We start from the raw sequence: 17767 nt of genomic DNA, 5'->3' as shown, positions 1-17767 counted from the left end.
ACATGGCCACTACTTAACAATTACAAAAATTAATGTGATAGACCAACTAGGTGAACAGATCCCAAACTTTCAGACCCCTTTCTGATTTTTAAGAAACCTCATTGTCTCCTCACCTCTCTTTTATCATAGAACAAAACCCTTCTGATAACAATGAAAAAGCCCTCTTAGTTTAAAATCAGCACAAACACATTTTAAATTAAGAACATGAGTTGCTATGATAAAAAGAATCCTTTTGGAAACCCCTAGTCTAGTGAAATCCTCTTCTCCTCCCTCAGCATGGAGGTGTTTAGGAGATACAGAACCTCCACCTTCAGTAGCAGTATACCCAGTTTTCTGGACAGTACAAAGAGGGGTGAGTTTTTTACCTCATGACCTGCTTGTGGGCTTCCCAGTGGAAGGTTTGGTTTGCCATTGCCTGAAGAGAATATGGGACTAAGGAGACCCTCTTACTTTCTAAATATGCATAAGTGGCCATTTAGTACCACCGAAAGGGATACTCTAAAATTGAAGTCCTAATAATTTTTTTTAAAAAATTATTTCCATTTATAGCTTAAGTTAGCTCATCTCAGTGTACGCCCCTGTCCTCCTCACAACCCTGCGAGGTAGCCTGGCCTGAGAGAGAACACCCGCCTGGCTCAGGTGAGAGACTTTTATGAGCTTTCATGGCCCATGGCGACGAAATAGTGGATCTTCCACGTCCCAAAATCTATCCTCTCGCCTCATACACAGCACACCCGTTTCAAGCCCACTAGCCCTAGTATTTGTGACTTCTCCCCCCTTGCTTAGCCTTTATTCCAGGCTAGGAGCAAGCCCCCTCCCCTTTCCCCCTCCATCTTTCACAGAATGGACTCTTCTTCAGGGAGCCCGGCCGCGCGGTCCGTCCCATTGTAGCAAAAAAAGGGGGAGAAAAAGAGACCGCCAAATGGAAGAATGGAACCGACGGGGAGAATCCGAGCGAACCTGAAGCCATGCCTTCCCATTCGCGCGCTCCCCGCAGGGGGCGTGGCCTACGAGCCTCGCCAAGCCACGCCCCCTTCTCCATAAACGTTCCCGCCGCGGCCATTTTGTCTCAGTCTGTCTTTCTTTGGCTGGGCGGCGGGTAGTGGCTTCGAGGCCGTTCCGTTATTTTTTTTTAATTGTCTTTTAAATTAAACCTTATATAGAGCCGGTCTGAAGGGCGGCTCCGTAGATGGCCAGCTTTCCCCCGAGTGTTAACGAGAAGCTCATTGGTAAGAGGTGCGGCCGGTATTTGGGGGTAAAATCCCTTTTTTTTATTCATCGGGATGCCAACGTGGTTGGGAGGAAAGGCATGAGGAGGAAATAGGAGCCATCGGTTGGGAGGGAATTTAAATATTCCCTGTAAGGCCGTTTGCTCTGCATGTGTGCCTGCTGCATTCACTGGGGCATGATCCCAGGGAACGTTGTGTGTGGGATTGCACAACCACACAACCCTTCTTTGCTACATTGATGTTCTGATCTGTGATATTTTAAAAAAATTAAATTGAGTTCCATTAAACACAGTAGTTGGTGCATACGTTATTTTTCCACGACCTGGTTTGCAGGTGTGAAGGAGACACTTTTGTAAGAAGGAAATGGAGTTGGGGCAAAAGGAGGAAACCTCCAGGAGCAATTGGAGAGCAAGGGGGGGCAGGTAATGCCTGGGGAAGGTGTCATGGGCTCTGTGTGTGTGTGTGTGTGTGTGTGTGTGTGCGCTTTAGCCTAAGGAGTGCCTGGGCTCGTCTGGTATTGGCAAACACCTTGCAAAATGTTCCTGCAAGTATTTCAAAAGTAGGGAGGGGCAGGGATCTGAAAAGTCTAGAAATGCTACTACTGTAAAATAATGGGAGGAGAGATGAAATGTCCCTTCTTTAAACTCCAAACTCTAGTGTGCCCTAGATCAGTTTTTACTATTTTTGTTATTTGTTATTCTAAAAAACAGAAGCTAAAATGCACCCCCAATCATCTGAATACCTCTAGGATGTCTTAGAACTGGCCATAATATGCCAGTCTTTGGTTTTTTTTGGGGGGGGGGGTTGTAGATGATGCTGATGCTAGGATAATGAGGGAGGGGGTTTGGAGGGGCTTAACCTAATGAATGGAAGGCTGGTGGATATATCAATTGTATGCAAGTCTTCTGACTGGGCTGGGTTGCAATGGCCATCATCTCCCAAGATGATGGGATTTGATGGCAGGTGGAGTCCTCATTACCTTGGATGGGTTGAAATCAAGTATTGAAGGCAAAGAGATGTTTCAAGGAGAGATAAATTGACTAGGAAGAAATGTACAAGTATTTGTGGCCTTTCACTTTCAGCAATTGTGAGGATCTTGAAGTAACAAGTTCTCAATTAACATATATTGTTACATTGCCACATTGGGTTACAGATCATGATGGCTCCTAAGTAAATTATAGGCAGATCATGATGGCTCCTAAGTAAATTATACTCTGTGTGGCTTGTGAGAGCCAGAAAGGGATGTGTGGGAGGTGTATATGAAAAGAGTTGGGAAAACATTTGAAGTCAGTGTATAAAATGCCATCTTCAGCTCATGGGCTAGCTTCCTGGTGAAAGTCTGTGTAATAGGGTTTTCAAGGTGTGTGAGATTTTTAAGGTGCGGTTTACCCTTGCTAACCCCACCCCCTGCAACTTACTATGGCAGAAAAGGGATTTGAACCCAGGTTTTCTAAGAGTTCTGGTTGGACACACTGTGCTCTACACCAAGTTCCAGCTAGAGCAGACCTGTTGAAACAAGTATATTTTACTTGTGACTTAATAGGTCCCGTCCTCTTTACTTGATCTGCCCTAATTTTGAGTAACATTAGATTTAATGACGTGAGACCTGGCTGGCTCCTTAAGAGAAATCTTCTTCTTCCCCTGCCTCATATTATGGTGTCCGAGAATCTCGACACGCTCCTTGAGCTTAAGGAAACCACCACCTTTGTGACTGAATTGATGCACCATAGTGAAAAAAGACTAGGATATTCTGTATTACATACTCTTTAAAAGTGCCCAAGGTTTCTTTGGCTCTTTTCTTTTGCTGCAACAGACGGATACTGAGATCTCTCTGGAAATCATGAAAGGAATCTAAAATAAGCCATGATTCATCCTAATTCTGGTTAGTCCCTTCCTTTGCCCTACCATTGCCTTCAAAGGAAGGAACAAAGCTGTATGTTCCAGACGCCTCTGCTCACTGTCTTTCAGGCAACGTGGCTTCTTGTTCCAGCCGTATGACAAGTTATCTTAATCCTGCTGGGTGCAATATCCTACCTGCCGTTCAGCTGTCTCTCTTCTGCTTTTGGTAGCTGTGTTTACTCATTTTTCCTCACTGCAATCTGATTTTTTTTCTTCTGGAACAGAAAGACCAGGGAAAGATTCCCTTGGAACAAAATATAATGCTAAAATTTGTCACGCTTCTGAAAATTTATTTTAACTGGAGACTCCATTGTGCTTTTAGCAACGAAACATAAAGAGGAGCCTTATGGTTACCATATAAGGGCTGATTTCTACCTCTAGACATTTCCCCCTTTCTAGGAATGGTTAACAACTGCCATTATGTGTTCTGAATTTCTCATGTACCCACCCTGTGCTGTTTAACATGTGAATGCGGAGCTCACATGAGGAGGGCCAGCCCACCCCGATCCGGTGTGTGATTGCACTACCACACAGTTCCTTGCTTCCATGACCTTTTCTGTGCTGAAGAGAAAGAAAGCTGGTAACATTAGGGGGGGAAAAGGAATCTTTTCCTCGTCCACCATTAATAACTGCTTGGGTTTCCTTTGCTGGATGAGATGCAAGCTCAGTTGATTTTGTAGTACAACCAGGGAATCACCAATATACAGCTCACTGAGAAATGGAATATAAAATGAATGGAGGGAAGAGTGTTCTAACCATGTCTGTTCAGAAGCAAGCCCTGGGCTGAATCGTAGGTAAATGTGGGTTAGATTTTCATCTTAATGTGTTGCTGACTTCTTAGGCTCCCTATAAAATATGTGGAACTGCTGTTTTAGGCATAGTGCATCCTCAGGCCAGTATAGCTGAGAAACTTCCTCCATGTTTTTGCATAAAGTTTCCCGATTGTAAAAATAAATCATTTTTTTGAAATTGAGTAACTCCATTAACAAATGGGGGGGGGGCAGAGGAGTGGATAGAACATCCGGCCAAGATTTAGAAGACTTGGGTTTAAGTCCTTGCTTGGCCATGAAAACTCCCTGAAGAAAGGTGTTGGCAAACTACTGCTAAAGTACCCCACATTTGGAAACCTCACTAGGATTGCTTTATGATTTGTCAGCACATACCACAGCACAGATGATTAAGAAACATCATGCAAGTCCACGTAACACTTCTTTAATGTGCAGTTGAGTGAATTATATAACCAATAGTGGTTGTAATAATCCTGTGTTTAGGGTGTAGGTGTGTGAGCTGGTTTTATGGCAACATGTCGGTGTGTCTGAAGAAATTACATAATTGCAATCTGCAAAAACCCGCCCTGAAATAAAGGCATTAAAATCAGAGGTGCTATTGTCTGTGTGTGTGTTCGTAATAACCTGGGCGTAACAAATTGGAACCCAGTCCATATGTAAGACTTTGCGGAAAATTTCACTCACATGCATTAGTAAATGTAGGGAGTTTTGCTGAAGACTCTGGTGTTTAATTACCCAAACTGTTATACCTGGGGTCAGACTTCACAAAGGTTGAAGCTCAGTGAAAACAATACATTTTAAAACGCTTAGCTGAAAATGAGAGTGGATATACCGTTGTGTATCGCTTGTTAAGGTTCCTTTAGCTTGTTAAGGTTCCAGAGAAAACACTCCATAATATTAGGTGGTGATTAGAAGTATTGCTCTCTCTTTCCTATTTGAAGGGCTGGCTTCACACATATAATCCTGCCCCAAATTATAATCTGTCAGATTTTTCCCTAGCAGGGCTTCCTGTAAGATCAGTTACTGTTAAGACACTGACTTCTTCTTTTTTTCTGGTATGCTTAAACCCTGCTCAAATAACTGCTGCCTACTTTTTTGCTGAATTTTTCCCATTTTCTTCTACGGATGGAAATAGAACTGAAAGATGGAATTCATTTGGAGGCCTTCATGACATTGGAGAGGCGCTGCTTAAGTTTTTGCAAAATACATTGCATTTCTGGCTGGCTCTGACGTTGGGGCTTCCTTTTCTTTCTTTTCCAGGAAGATCACGGACAGTGGGAGAACTTTTAGCTCCGCCGTCTCCTTTCGACAAGAAGTGTGGCCGGGAAAACTGGACTGTTGCCTTTGCTCCCGATGGGTCCTATTTCGCTTGGTCGCAAGGCCACCGCATAGTCAAACTCATACCCTGGTCTCTGTGCCTTAATAACTTGTGAGTATAATCTGTTTTCAAAGTTTCGTCACCATTTGCCCACAGTCTTTTTCTTTGTAGAAAACAGATGGGAACTGGAGCAGGCTGCATGGACAGGTAGAGACGAGGGGTTGAGTCCCTGTTACTTAAAAAAGAACCATTCAGATCGCTGTAATATAAATTGTCCTGTTCCAGGGGATCTGCTTCCAAGTATTACTAAGTCGTGCATTTGAATCAGGGTAGATTTTTTTTAAAATCAATGATTTTTTTAAAAAAATAACAATTACAATTTTTTAAAAAAATAACAATCACAATTTTTTAAAAAAAAGCTTTTTTATTTAAATCAGAAAGTCCCATGTTTAAAATTTAAATTGTGATTCAAATCAAATCCACCCTGATTGGGATCATGGGGAACTGGAGAACAAGGTTGTGCCACTTCAAAACAATGTCTAAGCCACAAAGAACAGAGCTCTTAATGATTTCAGGATGCAGAAGGTCTCTGACTTAAATCGTGTCTGCTCATGGATTCTTCATAACTCTATGGCGGCTGAATGATTGATAATGCAATATTCAAAAGATAAATGCCATACGTGGGGGCCAATATAATCTCTTCATCGTCTGAATGTGCAGTGTAAAGGTAGCAACTGTATATAGACACCAAGCTACACATTGGGTTGTTTTTAATTGAAGTGGAATTGGTTTCTCCCCCCCCCCAATATAAATTTTAACATTATATTTTGTTCTTTTGGTTGAATAAGTTAGTGTGGTCCAAGGGATCTGAGGGAAAGCGGCAGTCGCAAAACCAGGGAGCTGGGCAAGGGACAGATTGTATTTGTCTTCAGTGTGGAAGAGATTATCACTCTCGTATCAACCTTCTCAGCCACATTAGATGCTGCTCCAAGACCTCTATTCAGAGCACGTTACTATAGTCTCTCGAGACTGAAGGATGCCCACTGCCTACTACGGTCCAACGGATAGCGTCTGAAAAAAGAGTTGACCTTCCTTCCATTGGGTGAACTCAGTATCTCAGTTCCTTCACAAAAAACGACCTATTTCATAAGACTAATGGAGAGATAATTACGTCCGTTTTCTGTATGAAGAGATCAGTTTTCCTTCTGGTTTATAATCACGCTGCTTTTCACCAGGCTTCTAACTGGTCATCTGCTTCTCTGCCAAGAGGAGACAGTGCTATAACTATCTTGCAGTCCTGCATATAAGTAGAATGGTAATGCTCTTAAGGAATCGTGATAATTACACATGAAAGATGGGAGAGAATGCTGAGTAATCAGTGTCTTATTTCCAGTGCTGTTCATTGTCTGTCTTTTAACCATGTCTTCCTGTATTTTCCCCTCCAGTTCATTGCATGGCGTAAAGAACTTCGCCAACTTGAGCCATTCCAAACTCTCAAGGCAAAACAGTGACGATGACCCAAAAAGCAAACCCCGTGAGCATGTCATAGACTGCGGCGACATTGTCTGGAGCTTAGCGTTTGGATCGTCAGTTCCTGAAAAACAGAGCCGTTGTGTCAATATAGAATGGCACCGGTTCAAATTTGGCCAGGATCAGCTTCTGCTGGCAACAGGCTTATCGAATGGGCGAATCAAAATATGGGATGCCTATACAGGTAAGCAGCATCCCGATGTGTTTTCATCCACCTTTGTTACCTTAAAAGATCACCCTCGGCTCGAGAACCCAGACTTTGGCAAGGCTGATGGAGTGTTCAGAGAAAACGTAAGAGCACGTTGTGTACAGTTTTTTAAAATGCACAAACATGCTGTAGTCTGTGGAAGAAATGCATGAATAAAAACGCCTGTTAGAAAAAACACACCCCAAGTGTAAATGAATTTCAAGGAAGAAAGAAAACTCACGTTTTCAGGCTGAAATGTTTGTGAGGAAGAATGCAGGCGAGACCTGAAGAGATGCACTGAAATTGAGAACAAAAGATTTTAATATTCTTGCCCTTGTGCCTTCAACGCTGATGCGGCCATTATTTGATAGAGGATGCTTGATTAAGTGGGTTAAGCAAGACCGCTGCTGCTTATTTTGCTTGTTAGTTTCAGGTACTTTTGTAGGAACACAGCATGCAACAAAATAATCAGTGGACTTCTCGTTTATCCTTTCTCAGGGTATCCGTCTCAAATATGATCCCTTTTTATGTGTTCCTTTGATCTATGAACAGATGGCTTTACAGCCGTGATTCTCACCCAGTTAACTTTTAGTTTGGGTGAAAACTGATGCTCAGTTCATTAGAAATGGAAGCGCGTTGCTTTAATCTCAAGCAAGCTGACAAGCTTCGTTCATTCCAAAATAAACCTTGGCAGTGTATGAAGATAAGCTTTGCTGGCAACTGTTCCCAAAGCTTATCCAAGAGATAAAACAAGCATGTTGACTGAAAGGAAATAGGTTTGGGATCAAGGCTTAACTCAAGAAAACATTAAACGTAAACACTGTATAAAATGCTATTTGTTGAGTGAAGGGGCTTGAAAGAGTTGAGGGTGTTTCATTTTGAGGTGACATGACTTTGATAGTCATCTTCAAATGCTCCAGAGATGGTCACAAAGGCTTGGTGGCTTCTTTGTGAGATAGAGGGTAGATGGATGATAACCTCTTAGAGATACTGCAGTGGCAACTTTCCTGTATCACCAAGGGGGTTAGAGTGGATAATGTTTTAGGTCCCTTCCATTTACAGATCTGTGACTTTTGCTCTGCCTTTTGGCTAAAAACATAGAAATACCTATCCCAATTCTCTGTCCCTGATCCAGGATGTGAAAAAAGCTTAAGTTTGATTTCAAGGTCTAATTTCCAAACTTGTTATTCTGGCAGGAAAACTCCTCCTTAACTTAATGGACCATACCGAAGTTGTCCGAGACTTAACTTTTGCCCCCGATGGCAGCCTGATACTCGTATCTGCTTCAAGAGACAAAACACTACGCGTGTGGGACCTAAAGGATGATGGTATGTTTTAGGGAGTGCATTCAGTGGAGTAACCAAAAGCCAAGAGACCCTTTACATACTTTCTTTCCTGGCATTGAGAAGCTATGATAGGAAAGAGAGCAGCTTTCAGACTGCTTTTTCCTGTACAGTAAGTTTTCTCATTTCATGGGTGTGGTCCTGGTTTAATTACAAATATAACATTAGCTGCTAGTCAAAGAAACAGACTTTATTTGTGAGTTAGAAGCACCGGCTTTATATATCTTAGACTAGGAGAAGACAATCTCTGGGGGTACCATCCTTTTCAGAGACCGAAAAGACTCTTATCTTTTCGAAAGAAAGCCAATTGCGCTTGGTGGCTTGAGGTTCTTGCCGCGCATTGCAATATCGTTAGAACTTCCGATCAGCTCTTGAGCCTGTCATTCTGTCCCAGTTATGATGCTGATAATAACCTTATAGCTGGAAGGGGGGACCCTCTGGATCATCGAATCGAGCCTCTACAAAGAAGGCACCGTGGGGATTCAAACTCCCAGCCTCCGGCTCTGCAACCAGAGACCTCAACCACGGAGCTATCCGGCAATTCTGTGTCACCCATGAATCGGTTGTTGAATGTCTCCTCAACCATAAGGCCAAGTTCAGACATGATAATCTTGGTATAGTGGAGCAAAGTTTATTTCTAGGACTACTTAAGCCCCACTTCCTGATAACTTCCAAAACTGGAGGCTCTTAAACCGTTGATGGCAGACTTGGATGACGGACTGTCATTTGAGCCCGGATCATAAACTAGAATGGCCTTCGATGCCCAGAGTCCTAGTGGCAGCTGCCTAATGTGCCATGACTAATTGCTGCTTGCTGAAGGGATGCTCGGACACCTTTTGGCTGGCTGGCTATTCTGGCGCCAGATTGTTCAGTTGAGATCCAGCCTGGCTCCTTGTCAGTGAGCTGCAGCAAATGACCAAAACCTTACACAAAACACCGGGAGGATTCTGACCAGTGTTTGAAAACTGCAGAGTTGACTGTCGCTAGAAACTAGTTCGATGAAGCAATGGAAGTATTCAATTAATACAAGGGGAAGGAAGCAGGCAGGCTAAGGACAGTACTCTTGAACCATGCATTACAGACTGTGAGGGATACTAATCTAGCTCTTCCCCCACCCCCATTTTCCAGGAAACATGATAAAAGTATTAAGAGGGCACCCAAACTGGGTATATAGCTGTGCGTTTTCTCCAGATTCTTCCATTCTCTGTTCAGTCGGGACCAATAAAACAGTAAGTATCAAAGTTTCGTGATCGCCAGCTTGATTTGATTGTCAGCAAAACAAAATAGTAATACTTTGGAATAATAGAATAAAGCCAGCTTGTGCTTGGTGTCATGTTGAATGATGATGATAATGATGCAAGGAACTGCATGTCAGAAAACGCTGTAAATTAGCATAAGGCTTGTTCAGTTGTCAGTTACTGTGCTGAACTTACATTGCTTTTAGTTTAAGAGATATTTGCTTTTGGCTAGTAGATGTGCACATCTCCATCTGTTCCATGACTCAAATATATGTATATATTAGTATTCAAAGAGTGTACCATTCTAGTTGAGAAGAATAATTGCTAGTAGTAGTCTGTCTCTTGATTTTTGATAGTCTTTTGCCATGCTCACTTCAAAAGTCTGAGCTTTAACAATTATGATTCTTGCTCAGGTTTTTGTTATAAGCACCTCTTGTACCCATCGCCTTGCAGTGAAGTAGAGCATTCTGTTACTTCTGTGTAGAACTGTATTAAAATAACTTGCTGCAGAATAGAATAGAACACAGTTTTAAAATGTTAGCAAGATGCTGCTTAATGTAGAGCCAGTTAAGGATAAGGGCCATGTAGATGAAGACAGCGATTTAAGGATGCTTAAATCACCATTGAAGTGATTGGGACTAATCTCCCAATAAACGTGGTGGCTGAAATCCTGTTGCTTAGCCTAGCAGGTTGCAACTAGAGTATGCCCATGAATCGGTGGAGCCTACAGAGGAGCTAGCTCACCAATTCCGCACTGCTCAATGGGCTTTCTTTGATATGACTTACTACACAAAGTAACAGGATTTTAACCAACATCTGCAATACAAAGCTATAGCAGTTTGATGCCACTTTAACTGTTGTAGCTCCACTGCTTGGAATCCTGAGACCTGCAGTTTGGTGGGGTCTTCAACCACTTGCCTGGCAGACTCTATGAAGTACCTTACTAGCCTACAAGTCCCAGCATTCCCTGGGTTGGAACCATGGCACAAGTGTCATCAAATGAGTATGACTATCTAGTGTAGTTGCACTGTAATTTAGGATTGGGTTGCATGTCTTATTTAATTAGTCAACTCTAGTGCTAGGCACCAGGGATGAGCAACTTGTGTTCCTGAAGCATGTTGGTGTGGTCAGTAATGTTGGCGGCATCCGGCGTCCTAAATTCCACACCAGGAGTTCTGACACCCAGTGGCTGGCACAATAAGACGGAAACGTTCCATTTCAAATCTTTTCTGAAAAATAATTCCCAAACCTTTGTCCCTTTTGTTGAAGAGGTTGCCTCACCGTTTGGGGATTTTACCTTTGGCAGCCACAATTCTGGCAGAAGAAATCCACACCTGGGTTGTAATCTTTCATTTGCCAAGTTCAAGAAAATGGCGTTGGTGGTGCATCTTTTGGGCTGGTGCCAACGCCCTTGGCAAACATATTCTTTTTTTTCCGAAATAGCTTTCAGTGTCGAACAGGTTGCCCATCCTCTGGCTGATCAGCATCTTTATTTTGAACGTTAGCCACTTAAAAAAAAATAGTCCAGATATTCTCTTTTTTAATATGGAAAGAAAGCACACTGTGAAGTTTTTCTCTAAAATAGCTTAGATTAAGACAGAATATGCACAAAGCCCTTTAAAATAGAACAGATGTGGATGTATGCATTGATCTTGTAGGCTGTTCTCCATAAGCTTCTTGCTTTCCCTGTCACAGGTGGTGGCAGAAATATTGGTGTGATTGAGGGTAAGCTGGCACCACTCAGACACAAGCGCACATTGGTGTTAGCTGGGCAGAAAGATTGGCATCTCTGGCTACCAGGCTGGAGGCGAACTTTACCATAGGACGAAGTAACCTTGCATTCGGCTGCAGGGTGTACTGTACGTACGCAGGTGCTGGTTGATGTCCACTTTCTGCTTTTTTTTTTCTTTTCTTTTCTTTTTTATTTTCACTTTGGTGAGACCCACTGACTCCTTTTAAAAAAAAAGTTGTAATGTATCATTTTCCATTCGCATGGAATATTGGGAGTCTTTGATTAAGCTGAGTCAGACATCCTAGGTTACTTGTGTAAACTGGCTTCAGCCCAAGTTTCATTACCGTAAAGTAAAAGACAGAGTAATCTCTTGTCTCTTTGGTGAAACCTAAGTAGTTTTGCACAGATCTTCCCACTGTTTTGTATTTAATGACTGTACTTGTTCCTAAAATTCAGGATGGCTTAAAGTACTCTGTGCCATAAAAACTCTTTAAAAAAAAGAACTTCCTCTATAACCCTTGAGTAGCCTGTAACTAATATAATGCAAAATGTGTAGCTGAAATTTGATACCTAGATATTTCTGCATATGCTTAAACTGATTGCAGTAAATGTACAAATGCATGTAACTTGTGCTGTGCCATTTTTGTATTTGCAAACCTCTGATGTACCTAAACCTTTACTTTTAAAACCTGGCACGTAGTAATTATGCTTTTATTTGTTATTATTCAAAATATATAAACTGGTAGTCACTTGGTTTAATTTCTGGGTTCGTTTTGCCAAAGTCTTATCATTTGGCTGTGACAATTCCTTTTTTGCTTGCAGTATCTGTTTCTCTTCCTAGGCTGACGTTGGCGATCCAAGCCTATTGTAAACAAGTGATCTTAAGCTCACTGGGGATTCCACGGGAGTAACCATATGTTAACCTTACATATTTTTTTCTGTCTGTATTTCTTAAACATTGAGTAGATTTGAAACAGAAATGGGGATGCTAGCATTTTACTTAACTTCTCTACTGTATATTAATGTAATATGCGGGTTCAGTTTTTTAAACTTACACAGTTAAAGCTGTATTTTACATTTATTTTCTATATACATATATGTAGGCTTATATATAACTCTTAACAAGTTAGCATTTGCATGTATGCTTCACTTTAATTTTAAATAATTCTGAGTATGACACTGAGCATATTCTCTAATTGTAGTCATTCTTAATGCTTGGCTTTAATTATAATCCTAAGTAAAAGTAGCACAAATGGGTTGGGAGCGGGGTGGCAGGATTGTGAGTTTTTCCCTGATATATTGGAGTAGAGCTGTAACATCGTCCCTTTTTAATTGCAGGTGTTGCTTTGGGATATGGATAAATACTCCCTCATCCGAAAACTGGAAGGGCACCACAATGATGTTGTAGCCTGTGAGTTTTCCCCTGACGGAGCTTTGCTGGCTACAGCATCGCATGATACCCGAGTTTGTGTCTGGGACCCATATATTGGAACCATCCTGATGGAATTTGGGTAAGTCAAATGGGTAGGGTAGACAGAAGGAGATAGCAGAGGTCGATATCCAGGTTGCAGTGCAGGCAGAAGGCAAACTGATGCCGTGCGTTATTTCCCCTAATTTCAGGAGTCAAAACCCCTGTCCTGGCTCAGTTCCCTATTCACTTCTGCCTACTCCCAGAAGCTGTGGGAATTGCACCACACGAGTGGTGCCTTATGATGATGAAGCAGGGCTATGGGGAGAACTGCCAACATTTGCACTCTTACCCAAGACTGCATTGGGGCAAATGCCTTCCACCTGGATTTAGAGAATTCCCTTCCCCATTAGAGACCTGGGCATGTTTTGGGCGACAGAAGAAGGGTTAAAACCCCTTCTGAATATTCTCTGCCTGGATCACTCTGAAAAGGGTGGCCAGAAGTCAGAATCGACTTGGTGGCATGTGATGATGATTGTTAGGATTCCTATATAAGGATGGGTGGAGGAAAGGGAAAGATGGATAGGCTCACAGTAAACATCAGGTGCCAAAAATACAAGGTGGCCGTCGAACACAATTGCAAAAAAAGTGATCCGGTCAGCCACGCTGACATAGCCTGAGTGCAGTCATGGAGGAAAGGGATGTAAGCTGCACTTTAACCTTTTCCTTGGTGGATGTGGACGGTGATGGGTAAGACTTATTGCGGCCGGCTTCCAAGGCAAGGGAGGACTGATTGGTCTCCGCCCAGAGTTGTAGGAAGATACCGTGTGATGTATTATTTGGAGTGTCGCATCTCTTTATTAAGCTGGGTATTGCAAACTACTCTGGCTTGTCTTTGAGAAGTGTGTGGTTTGTCTTGGTTTCCTTGCTACGCAAGAAGAAGGCATACCCTTTACAGTGAGCCTTCTGGTGGTCTGTGATGAGAAAAACTGGTGGCGGAGGTACTGCAAACACCGTCCACTATTCTTAGCTGCAAGAACCTGTACTCAAAGTTTTTTCCCCCCTAGTTAACCATTAAATAGAAAGCAAGTGCTTGTTTTGTGGCCCTGTGAACCGGCCTTTAAAAAAATGTATTATTTTTTGTCCCCCAGGCATCTGTTCCCTCCTCCTACTCCAATATTTGCTGGTGGAGCGAATGACCGATGGGTCAGATCGGTATCTTTCAGTCATGATGGGCTTCACATTGCAACGCTTGCAGATGATAAGTAAGTACGGTGAAACATAGCTGGATTCTTCCGGTTCCTACTGGTTGGGAAAATGAACATGTGTTGGGGTAAACTGGCAGCATCTTAAATTTCCTTAATTAAATCACCCTGATCCATGTTTTTTGTTTTGTTTCTCAGTTAATTTAAACACACACAGACACACACAGGCTTAGTAAAGAAGATAAAAGAGGGGCTAACAGGAATGGTTAAACACTGAAACGTCATTGTACATCTTGTTCTTCCAGAATGGTGCGGTTCTGGCGAATCGATGAAGACTATCCTGTACAGGTTGCACCTTTAAGCAATGGGCTTTGTTGTGCCTTTTCTACTGACGGCAGTGTTTTAGCTGCTGGGTAAGCAGATTTGTGAACATTAAAACCATCTGATTCTAAAAAGGCATTCGGGGATTGGATTATGACTGTTAAAATGGAAGCATGACATTGCTTCCCATAGTAATAACCTACTTCTGTATTTTTGTTTTCTCTGCATACAGAACACAGGATGGGAGTGTGTGCTTCTGGGCCACACCCAAGCATGTTCCTACCCTGCAGCATTTGTGCCGCATGGCAATCCGGCGCGTGATGCCAACCAACCGGGTGGCGAATTTGCCAGTACCTCCCACAATCGTGGCTTTCCTTTCCTACAGGAATTAGGAGTAGGGGGGAAAATATCTCTGAAGGGGAAAGATCCATCCAACACAGTGGGGGGAAAAAAAAGGAGAATGTCAAGCTTTAAAAATAAAATCCTTGGATCTGAAGAGCTGAGTAGGTTTTGAAATCAGTGTGGATGTATTTCTTTAAACACACATTAAAAAAAGGATTCTCAAGGCTTGAACCCTGTAAGAGGCTTTAATATTTATAGAAAAGTAGATATATTGAAGTTGTCAGACAGTTTTCAAAACAAAAAAAATCTTAACTGTGAACATTTGTACATAAGTAGAAATAAGCTGCTATGTGATATCCATGTATCTTTTGTGATGGCTTTTTTAAAATATGGTATCTAATGTGTGCTTTTCTCTGTGTGTATGTGTAAGTGTATATACACACACAATACAAAAGCCTTGGTTTGCCGTTGTTTACCAATCTCTCCATCCCAAACACAAGAACTGCCATTCTGCTTTGCATTATAAATACGTGTGTGTATATATGTGCATATATTATATGTGTGTGTATACACACACACATATTGTCCCTGGACAATGCTTGTATTGGTGCTGTATAAAAGTAGAATGAACAGTAACAGTGTTTGTAGCCCAGAGATAAGTAACAACAGATCTTAAGCAGTTTTTGTACCATTCCTTTCTTAGGCTTGGTTCCCAGACGCTGCATTGTATTTATTTTGTATAGGTGGGAAAAGTGAATTTTCTCAAGGCATGTAGGGAAGGAAGAACAGAAGAGAACTTGGCAGGCTGATTCAGCAGACACGTAATCTTCAGGGAGGCCTTAATATATATATTTTTAAACACAATCAGAGGTTAACTACTTTGGGTTAGATATGGACCTTAAAAGTTTTGAAATTCAGCTACTGTGTAACTGCCCGACAACTTCTTTCTTGCGAAGGGCTCATGGGCAGAAGATGTTCTGTAACCCTGGGTGTAATTTCAGATAGTCGTCCTTGGGAAACTACCAAAGATAAGCAACAGGGTTTTTTTGTTTTTGTTTTAACCCCTCTCTGCTTTTGCCTTCTGTTTATTTGGACCTGCAGATGCAAAGAATGTACCGTATAAAAATGCCTAACTATATACTGTATACACTTTGTTTGAATATTTTTATATATATTAAAGAATTGTACAGAAAAACCTTTCTGAGTCTTGAAATTCTGATCATTTTCAGCATTGGCATGCAAAATGAATTGCGTTCAATGTAGGAAAGCTGCCACGGCTCTGGGGAGTGGGAAGAAATGTGAAGAACAGGGTTAGATTCTGCTTTTACAAGCCTTGTGGCACAGTTGTTAGGCTGCAGTACGGCAGTCAAAAAACTTATTTTTATTTATTTATTTTATTTATCCCGCCCATCTAGACCAAAGTCTACTCTGGGCGGCTAACAACTATTTCGTAAAACAAATAACAGTATAATATAACAGCAGCATAATATGATTCAAGGCGTTGAAAATGAATTAAATAATGACAGGAGAGAAGGCCTGCCTAAAGAGCCAGGTCTTGAGCTTGCTTCTTCCTAAAGACATAAGTTAAAACCATTGGTGGTGGTCGTCTCCCTTATCATTCTGGTGAGCTGAAAGCGTGCTGTGTGTTAACAGCTGATTCTTGCACTCTTTGCAGCTACTTCAGGCCCATGCACCACCTAATCAGCTCTGCATTCTAGGTTTTACTTCCCTTTTTTCCCCTCTAAAGTAAGAGAAGAGCAGAAAGGAGGAAAACCACATTGTTAAAATCCAGCATACAAGACTTCCCCACAAAAGGAGAACTACATGTCCCATGCAGAACAGAGTTGCTCTGTATCATCTGTTGGTTCAAAGAAGTGTCTCAACGGGAGAGCGGGGTTGGGGATTCATTTAAATCTCTTCGCATCCTTGCAGCCAAAGAGACCAAGCCGTTGAGTGTTATACAATCAGTTGGTGGAAGCTGTCTCGGTACAAGGAGTCAAAATAGTCCTGTCAATTGAACCCTGTCTGGTTTGTACCATGCCCCTTTGAGCACATTGGAGATCACTGCCTTCTAACAAGCAGTCAGTGTTCAGATTAATTAAGCACTTAACTCTGTACCTAGGCTGAACCTTGAGAAACAGCCTCTTTACAGATGAATTGGGCAACCCTGACACAGCTATTATGCCTGAACTGTTTCGATTCTATGACATGCCAAGCTGTAGTTTATTGCAGTTAGGCTTGTTGTGACATAAAACCACCTCTCTGACAAGCCACAGTTTGTTAACCAGCCACAAACCATAGTCTAAACTTCATGTTTATTTTACTGTCTTTGTTAACATGCAGTTTTAGCCTTGATGTCTGAACCTACGAATCGGGACTTGTTTTTGCAGCGGCCCATCCTGATCAAAAGGATGGGAAAGGAACGAGCCAGAAAAGGAGAGCATCGGCCATGGTTTGTTTGGTTCGTCTGACATGCAATTTGTAGATGAAACTACAATTCATGGCTAGTACTAACCATGGCTTGCTATGGCTTGCCTACATGTCCCATGGCTAGTTTGGGAAGTCCTTGGTTAAACCATCACAGCTCAGCTTTGGTGGGAAACTGGCAGCCACTCTGTTCAATGAATTGAGGACTTTACCACTATTTCATATGTCACAAAGAGTCGGACGCGACTAAACAACCACCACCACTATTTCAACACACAGCATGTACGAATCAACTTTGTTTTGTTCTTTTTTTGGAGGATTTAATTTTTTAATTGGAGCATTCATATAGGCTTTACTGAATAGATGTACTTAATATATTTTTCAGAGGGGTTTTCATTTTAATATTTTTATATGATAAAAACCAGATGCTACATGTGCACAGCCTCATTCTCTAGGAAACACCAGGCCCAGCCATTTAAGTGTAAATGAGTCATTAACCAAGTGTACACACTCCTGATGATGATAATTTCCTGTCACACCTCTTTCCATTACTGATCTTCAAAGTGCCATAAGAAGTCATTACTGGTTTTGCTAAAATAATTATGCTACTGAAAAAGAAGGCTTTGTCTTGCGAAATAACCTGTTTAATAATTCACTCTCCATTGAAATCACTGCTTCAACATCACCCGAAAAAATAAAATTGGGGCCTGTATGAAATTACATATGTAAAACAATTATAATTTATGCATATGCAAAATGCATCTGCTGATCTAGGGATAGATGTACACATTTCTTCAAAG

General features: G+C 41.8%; 1 protein-coding gene across 1 annotated transcript; it reads left to right on the top strand.

Annotated features, from left to right (window-relative positions):
* The first annotated feature begins 1040 nt into the window (after positions 1-1040).
* WSB1 (WD repeat and SOCS box containing 1) lies at positions 1041-15735 on the top strand. The gene is made up of 9 exons (XM_020786926.3): positions 1041-1229; positions 5177-5345; positions 6680-6948; positions 8148-8279; positions 9423-9523; positions 12603-12775; positions 13824-13937; positions 14183-14290; positions 14431-15735. Exons 1-9 carry the CDS (start codon positions 1190-1192, stop codon positions 14588-14590), a joined length of 1266 nt encoding a protein of 421 aa, XP_020642585.3. The 5' UTR covers positions 1041-1189; the 3' UTR covers positions 14591-15735.
* The last annotated feature ends 2032 nt before the right edge of the window (positions 15736-17767 follow it).

Source organism: Pogona vitticeps, chromosome 7 (genome assembly GCF_051106095.1).
Source record: "Pogona vitticeps strain Pit_001003342236 chromosome 7, PviZW2.1, whole genome shotgun sequence".
Lineage (NCBI taxonomy): Eukaryota > Metazoa > Chordata > Lepidosauria > Squamata > Agamidae > Pogona > Pogona vitticeps.
Note: the sequence above shows the minus strand (reverse complement) of the source record. Positions and strands in the feature narration are given on the sequence as shown.

Excerpts from the sequence above, each read along its gene's own strand:
- WSB1 (XM_020786926.3), top strand. The coding sequence starts at position 1,190 with ATGGCCAGCTTTCCCCCGAGTGTTAACGAGAAGCTCATTG. Across the intron at positions 12,776-13,823 it reads ACCATCCTGATGGAATTTGG|GCATCTGTTCCCTCCTCCTA; the intron begins GTAAGTCAAATG and ends TTTGTCCCCCAG. Across the intron at positions 14,291-14,430 it reads GGCAGTGTTTTAGCTGCTGG|AACACAGGATGGGAGTGTGT; the intron begins GTAAGCAGATTT and ends CTCTGCATACAG.